Consider the following 8,729-nt stretch of genomic DNA (forward strand, 5'->3'; position numbering starts at 1 on the left):
GTTTCACCTAATTGTTTGATGCATGTTACTTGACCTGCTATTGAAACTATAGAGACTTTGATTGACTGCGACTGTTAACAACACTGACTGACACGTCCGCCTTAATGTAAAATGACATCAAAGCGCAGCTCAGGTGTTGCATGTCACAAAAATTTGCTGAAATTGCGCTCGACTGTTAGTGTTAATGTTTTAATAGATTTAATGACCATATCGTGCGTCGATAAGTTTTGTTGCGCAAACATGCATAATGACTCAATAAGAATTGTCACGAGGACTGATTGACATTCTTTGCTTGATGAGCCTGTCACACATGCGCTGTTTTTACTGGTATTTATTCTAGTTATAGTCGAGGCTTTTGGCGCACATAGTATAAAGAAACAAATGTCCACGTTGACTGAAATGTAACTGGCAATAAGTAAATTTGAGTAGCACTATTTGTATAATGACAAGCAGTATTTGTAAGACGCATTTGTAAAACGTAATTATATTTTGAACCCTGCTTAAAATTGTTGCAGACATGTAGAGCGAAGCCAGATCTTGGACTTGTGATGTTAGTTAAAACAGTTTGTTTAAGTCGCATAAACGGTTACGGCTTTTTTGGGGATTTTGTTACGCAATTTTGGTTTAAAAATATCCAAACAGAAACGGGCGCTGGTCTAAAATTCTACCACAATTATTAAATCAACGCACAATATTTGGGTTAGGGTACGAGTTAGCATTTGGGTGTGGGTGGGTCAAGTGTTTTTATGTTCATTATTTCATAATAATACTTGACTCACCCTAACCCAAATAAGTGGGGTTGTGGTAGGATTCTAGACCAGCGCCCGTTTTTGTTTGGATATTTTTTTAAATCAAAGCAGCTGTACCAACAGATTTTGCGTAGACTGTGTAGCGAGCGAGAATGTCTCCCCTGTTGAAATAACAACTGCCCAACTTAGCACACCTCTATGGCCAAACGTAAGTACCGTCCAATTTCTGTTAAATTATACTATAAAAAGGCCGTTATTTCGGCACTAAAGTGCTACAATACGTCACCTTGTGGATTGTTTTTATTTTGCGAAACCGCCAAGCGACGATCGTTCAGTTGAAAGTAAGACATTAGAATCTATACCTTTATAGACGCATGATTTTAACATATTAAACAACAACTTAGGTAAAAATTTACCAGTTTAACCAATTTGCGACGTTTTACTGTTATTATAAACATGCAAGGAAAGTAATAAATCCGCACAAATGTAAACATATTCTCTAAAACAAATTCGCATTATTGCGCTGATTGTAAATCATCAGTGAGCTAAGTTGTAGAGCTTTTCTGCCAAATCTTCCAAATCATCCTTGTGCTCGAGTTTCTCGTAATGTCCTCCCGGTACGCCTGACGTTCCATGCAACAGACCAAACCAGAAACCCGCAATAAAACCGGTAGCGTCGCTCTCGCCTGTCGTAATATAATAATAAATAGACGATTTTTTCCAGAACAATTGTATCAAAGTGTATGTAGACTAATGTTTTACCCACCTTGCCATAAAACATTTGTACTAATTGGGTATCATTTATACATTTCAATGGCGCCTTTTTCTTTTTGTTGTGTCGACGCAATTTAATTCATTATTTTACAAAAATTTTACCTGGACAATTTAAAAAAATCAAATTAATCTACAAAACCTAATTGGTTTATGAGTATGCGACCGAGCCGGGCAAATGACCAATAAGCGCTTCCTAAAGGCTATTTACCAGGCTAACAAAGTCATTGAATGGGTTAGGAAATAAAACATGAAAATAATGCAAAACTCGTAAAATTAAATATAATATTATACTGTAAGCCGAACCAAATCGCAAACCACAGCCCGAGCCCTAATAAATGTACAATCGCTAAAATAGGTGTATACGTAACAGAGCGTTCCATGCGAACAGTCACTTCCTTATTTTACGCTGGTCGTTCGCTTATTATTGGTACAGTATTTGTTATTGTGACAGTTGACATGAAATGCTGCAAAGTCTTACATAAAAACCACAATCAGTATTCCACTTGCTGTTTCGCGTCACTGTTTTTATGTTTAGCTATATGTTTGATTGCTCGCATCTGTATTTTTATCCAACTGAAAATCATGCATTTTCAGTCCGATTAACTATCACGTTCGTATGATCAATGTGAAATTAACTTTATAGAATTGTCTTATAAAACATGCTATTCTGTCGTAATTTCACTTAATTGTGACCATAATAGTTTGTGACCATAATAGTAAGAACAAAACTCAAAGTTTGAAAACCTGAGTGAAACCAGGATGAGACATTTTTTAAATAAATTTATATTTCGCCTATAGTGGCATCGTCAGTTCCTTAAATCGATTTAAAAAAACTTTGAGTTTTATTGTTATATACGCGTCAGCGGAACAGTGGTCGATAAGCAGAAACCTGCTGCCAATTGTTTTGGATTCCATAAAGATAGTCCTTTAAAGAAATAGTGCAAAATCGCTACTTTGGGTCACCAAACTTTGTTAAAAAGTATAATTTATTTTACCATGGTGACTTTAATGCGATATTATCATAGGCCTATATATCTCGATTTCTATATTTTTCTAGTTTTTGTCGCAAAAAGCAATTGACTTCAAATTGAACTTACCTCCGTGTATCATTGCTCTATAGCAGATATCCTGCCACTTATTTCCCTCAATCTGATTAGTTGCCAGAAGAGCGTCGTAAGCTATCATTGGTGCGTCGTGGCCTCTCCTGCCGGGCCGACCCTCGGAACTCCAGCCCCGGTACACCTGCATATTTAGGTAAGTCTTGTACTGGTAATTGTTGAAGACACAATTATTGTACATCACCCTAGGTCAGACAAATACAGCCCCCGGCTCGAATCCGGCCCGCCAAGCAGTTCCATCCGCCCGCGGTATATTTTTCTTAAAATACAAACCAGGGCGACTTTTTACATGTTTGGTTGTAACATATAGCCTATATATAGCATATACATTCTGTCTAGCGACAGAACTGTGACCACGCCAAACTTCATTTTTAGCCTGTTTGAATGACAAACATTGCAAAAACGTTTCGCGCGAATATCCTATTTCTTTCTTTCAGGTTCCACGCGTTTTGAGCTGTCTTTACAGACAAATATTGCCCTATGCATTGTGACACTCTTTCAAACGAATGTTGGTCAAACTTAGCCTAATAAGTGGATTTTTTGCGCTTCGATCGAATATTAAAATTAGAAAAACGACCGTTTCCTACCCCTTCCTAGGTCGTAGGACAAGGATGGTCATACGTTAAATTTCATATGAATATGAATGCAATTTTACCACTGCATTTTCTCTACAAATAACATTATCCTTGGATCGTAGTTAGAGCCAATCAATTTCACTTAAAAAAGTAGGATGCGCACGAGTATTAAGGATTGCGTTTTAGCATGGCTTTAAAAATAGTGCCTTATTATAAATATTCAATTAAGTATTGGGTCTGTGATGGGTCACTTTGTCACCCGCGGTCTGTGGTTCGACATCCCTATGGCATAATATATGAATGTAAACAAAAATCACAAATTTTAAGAATAGGAGTGGCTTCTATTAAATTAAACAATCAAGGGGGTTCAAGTGTTTTTCATGTTCAATTTTTTATGACAAAACTTGTTTTGCGTACAAAGAGCTCTTTTGTTCCAAAAAATATAAAGTCTTCAAACTCCGAAATATATCTTGGTAAATTAGGGAAACTTTGTGATAGTTAATTAAATGCAAATCGGTAAGTGGTACTGGTTACATATTAAAGGTTTTGTCTATTGCATGAAGAACGTTCGGTTTTAAAGCACTTAAAAATCATTAGTATAAATTCATTAGTGAATCGAAATCTTGGTTACTTTATCGCGTAGTTCGAAATCATAGTTGTTTGGGAACTTTAGCACATCTTCGCCATCTTTAAATATTCCCCTTTCTTTGAGATAGAGTTCCCATTTTGTTTCAAAATATGACCAGTATGGCCTGAAAAATATATACAGTCTCTTCTTACATCAAAACTCCTACACCAGAAACTGCTGGTAGAAAATTTGAACTTTAATATTAAATGCAATGCCGCAATAAAGTATCAATACAGCATTGTGTTAGTTAATAGGCTGTTTAAACCGGATTATTTTTGTTAAAAATGGCGGTCTTCCTTAAAAGCAATGCTACGTTTTAAAAGTTTACAATTCCTAGTAAAATAATATACTTTCTAATTAATTATCTGAATTATACAGCCTTACTCAAGCATATTCTTTGACGGTCAATAACAGGTTACAAAATACTTGTGCATGTTTGAATACAATAAAATTAGTAAGAACCGACTTGTATTCTTCGTTGTGTCGAATCGCCTTCTTGCAATATTCCTTTACTAAGTCTAGGTTGGCTAGCATGGACCTTCCCCAACTTGATACCGGTTTTGATTGCAGAATGTAGGACGTGAAAAGGGCTGTGCAAACTGAACCTGTAAATCCTACAAAGAAACAAAGTCGATATCTCAAAAACAGCGTATACCCTTCAAAAGAAAAGTTAGCATATCAAAAGCGTTTAGTGTTGAACTCTTTAAATTGTTACAACGCACAGCTTAAATTTTGTTCTACCGCAAATGAAAAACCTCTCGTCGTAAACTGTTGATTGTAACGGAAAATCTTAATTCAATCTTACCCAAAATTAAAATTGATATTTTAACTCATGACATCTTTAGATTATTATGGTCACATTAGTGTTGTAGTAACTTAAGGAAATTTAATTGACTTGGGGGCTTTTATGTCACCGTTTTCAAATTACTTGACTTGACTTAAGTATGTTTGGCACGTAAAACCCTCTAATGTAGAACGTCGTTAGTTTTTTCCATTAATATTTTTATCCCAGCCTCTTAATTCATTCTTAAAATAAAAAAAACGTTGCTATGAACCAAACTGTTATACAGGTACTTTCACCATGTTGTATGAAGTTCAAATAAATGACGTCACATACCCAGCGGGTGGTTGTGCGTCATTCTTCCGCACTCTGTTGCTATGGCAATGAGGTCCTTCATCTCCTCCTTCCGCCAGTAAACAAGTCCAATGCAGAGAGCCTTGGTGGCTGCTCCGAAACCTGTAAAGCGATGCTCAATGAGGTAAAATTCACGAACCTGTTGCTCCATATTTATTACCTCTCTTTCGATTTAACACAATAGTTTATATATTTGACCGTATAATAAACTTATATTTAAAAACAGTGTTGTAATGATTTGTGCACTTAAGTCACTGTTTTCAAATGACCTGACTTGACTTTAGTCTTTTGACCAAATTGACTTGACTTGACTTAAGAGTTTCGGACAAATGTATTTGACTTTAACTTAAATAAGTTGAGTAAAATTGGGAGTTTTATTCAAAATATTTTTTTATAAAATTGGGTTGCTTATCTCAAGTGCACGTTAACTCATAATCGGATGAGTTTAGCAATTATATTAGTTGACGTTTTATTTTTGTGTCAATGACTTGACTTGGAGTTGACTCCCTCTCAAGAAGATTTTACTGGGACAACTGACATTTTGGAGAAGATTAGACCTTGAGTTGTTTTTTAAATAACATGACTGAGTCTTGTTTACAACACTCTTAGAAAAGGGCCAACAAAAAGTTGACGGCAGAGGAACTTATTTCTAAGTGGTAAAGCGAATCAGATGGAAAAAAGTCGAAACAAGTTGAAAAAGAAACAAGTTGAAAGAGAGGCGAAAAAAAATACATCTATGCAAAGCTGTTATGTTAAGTCGATTTTATACGAGCAAAATCAAACGAATGTATCTATCATTTTACTCTAAATTCCAACACAGCGTACCTGTTCCGTACTTATTGAACGGGGCGTGCCAGCCGAACACCTTGTTTGGGTGCAAGTAGGAACAGCCTTCAATGAAAGCAGGGTCTGGTTTCAGCGTCAGAATGTTTGGGATCGTCGCCTGGTATTCGCTCGCCATCAAGTTGTACAAGTCCTCCTTGTTTTTGGATTCTAGAAACATGAACGTAATAAAATACTGAGTTGTCCGATACACATTTTATTCCGATACCGATACCCGATACTTTTGAGTAGAAATATTAGATCCGAAGCGATACCAAATGACGTCATTACTATTCTCAAAAAAAAAATATATAGATATAAAATTGAAACGTTTAAAGAAATTTTTTCAGGTTATAAAATGGCTGCGATGTATAGCAAATAACGACTGAAAGCCTATATAAAATTGCTACCATATCGGCACCGACACCACCCTGGTATCGGACGAAAACCGATACTATAACTTGGAGTATCGGATCTCATCCTCACTAGTGGTGGCCAGTACTTGACGATACCTGATATTTTAGACAAAAAGTATTGCGATCTGATCCAAAACAAAATGACGTCATTACTATGCTGCTCAAACAAGCAGAATATATTAAACTAAGATGTTGAAAGGTATTTCTTTCAGTTTATTTGGTCAAGAACTGCCTTAACTGTGTTGAATTATCTCCAGTTGTTAGCCTACTGTTTGTTGATATATTTACCACTCATTGGAGAAATCATAACATTGTATGCAAATCATCGCCAAAATACCTCAACTCAGTATCGGATAGGCGCTGATACCACCCTGTTATCGGACGATACCCATACCTTGTCATCCGTTTTCGGCCCCGATCCGATATTATCGGACATCCCTAAAACCAAGTATCGCCTACACTCCTACTTTTGTGTTCCACCAGTGCTCTAGCTGTCGCCATGTGAGTTAATGTTTCGTCAGACGCGGGAAACGTGTCAGGGTAGAGAACGAGAGCTCCGAGTCCACCCAGCTCGTCCAGTTGCGTCATAATGCCTGTTCCGCTCTGGCGCGCCTTCCAATCACCGTTCTTGTAGCCGATTGCGTCACCGGAGCTCGAGAGCAAAAAGGCGCTCATGTACTTTTCCATTCTTGGGGTTTTGTCAACTTGTTAGAAAACAGTCATCGTATTAAACTTGCAGTGAAAAAAATCGTTACTATTTCTTAGTTATTCCTATACGATGAGAAAGTATAAATATATTTTTGCCTGTTCAAATTAGTACTGAATGGGTAGATCGTTGGTCAAAAAGCAGCTTGCAAGGGCCAAGAAAAGTAGATTAATTTGTCGTAACCACGGTGACAACAAAAACTTTTTCTCTTGTGTTGTTTAAAGGGCTTTAAATCTAATTTATTTTCGGCAAACTTTTATCTTTTTATAGTCAGGCTACAACTATACAAAGATACATATATTTTGCTGTTGTTCGTTATTGTCGTTTACTAATATTCATTGAAATTTGTTGTTAAATGTACGGGGTTAATTAGTTAAACCATGGATTTACAAACTAGTGTACGTTGTTTTTTAGGGGGGTCATTAGGGCCTAATTGAAATCTTAATAGTTCAATCGACAAAAAACGCTTAGGCGCGCCCTTGTTATATGTATGTAGACTACCCGACTACCAGTTTACATTTGTTTTTCACAAACAGCAGGTTTCATAGGCTACTTGTTATACACTGTCAATTTATGACGTCTAAAAAATAAAATTAAAATAAAATAAATACAAGCAGATCCTGGTCCACGCATACTCAAAAAATGTTAAATTATTACAATATAACATTGTGCAGATATATTATATTTGTTGTTCCTATGGTAAAAACAACGTTAATATACATAAGTAGCTGTTTAAAGATTAATTTCCTAAGCCTAAAACTCAAGATAAATATGTAGAGCAGTCAAATTTAAACAAAAATCCTAACGTAAACTTACTTACGAAACACTAACTTGTTTACGGCGCCAGTCAACTTCACACTATCGAAATGCTAACGAGTTTTAAATTAGTTTATTGGTTGTGTCGAGTTCCGAATCATAAATTTGAATATAATTCCTTACCGTACTTCATCAGTAGAGCATTTTTAAGAGTCTATAAAAAGGGCTACCTTCCGAATTGCTAGATCATCTGATATACCCCGTTGTCCGCACCGTTAAACACTGGTGACTACAAAGCATACTTATCTTGCTGTCAACTCCTGCACATTAGGCAGACGTCATGTCTTCGCCGTTTGTATTTGTTGAGCTAGGCGCTGAGGCCAGTCGCATGACGCGACTCACAATCACATGTATTGAGAAGTACCATACCTTGAGTATAAGCTAACAAAACGGCCAAACAATGGAGTTTAAAAACAACTATAGGGATGTTTAATATTATCGGATACCGGTACCCGATGCCAAGGTAATATCGGTACTCGTCCGATACTAGGGTTGTATCGCTGCCGATTCGATGCTAAATTAAAAGAGGTCTTTTAGCGATTTTCTACCTAGTATATCAATTTCTTACTTTAAAGGTAAATCCATCAAAAGATAGTAGGTTAAATCTGATGTGAATTAAACCTTTTCACGCTAAAGAAAATTTGACTTCATTTCCCTGCAAATCAAATCTGACCTAAACAATTATCCTTGGACGTTTTATATCAATGTATTGTGTTCGTTTAAGCAGATAGCAATGACGTCATTGGTATCGGATCGCAGGATTTTTGTCTAAAATATCGGGTATCGAAATGAAATGTCAAGTATCGGACATCTATAAAAACAACTAACATCCTGTCATTTTTGTGGTTTAGATGACCTTACTGGTTGAACATTTTTACTGCAATTTGTACAGAAATTAGTTTACATTACGTTTTTCCGACGAGTAAAACCTATAAAATACTCAAGGCATACTTTGGATGCTAATTGAATATATGTCTACCTTTTATGGAT

General features: G+C 36.2%; 1 protein-coding gene across 1 annotated transcript; it reads right to left on the reverse strand.

The window, feature by feature from the left end:
• Window positions 1-1,286: 1,286 nt before the first annotated feature.
• On the reverse strand, window positions 1,287-6,904 carry LOC146146968 (inactive ADP-ribosyltransferase ARH2-like). The gene is made up of 7 exons (XM_083387721.1): window positions 6,685-6,904; window positions 5,805-5,972; window positions 4,962-5,081; window positions 4,311-4,458; window positions 3,848-3,968; window positions 2,621-2,765; window positions 1,287-1,435 (listed from the first exon to the last, which is right to left on the reverse strand). Exons 1-7 carry the CDS (start codon window positions 6,902-6,904, stop codon window positions 1,287-1,289), a joined length of 1,071 nt encoding a protein of 356 aa, XP_083243847.1.
• Window positions 6,905-8,729: the final 1,825 nt, after the last annotated feature.

Source organism: Ascidiella aspersa, chromosome 4, assembly GCF_963924565.1.
Source record: "Ascidiella aspersa chromosome 4, kaAscAspe10.2, whole genome shotgun sequence".
NCBI lineage: Eukaryota > Metazoa > Chordata > Ascidiacea > Phlebobranchia > Ascidiidae > Ascidiella > Ascidiella aspersa.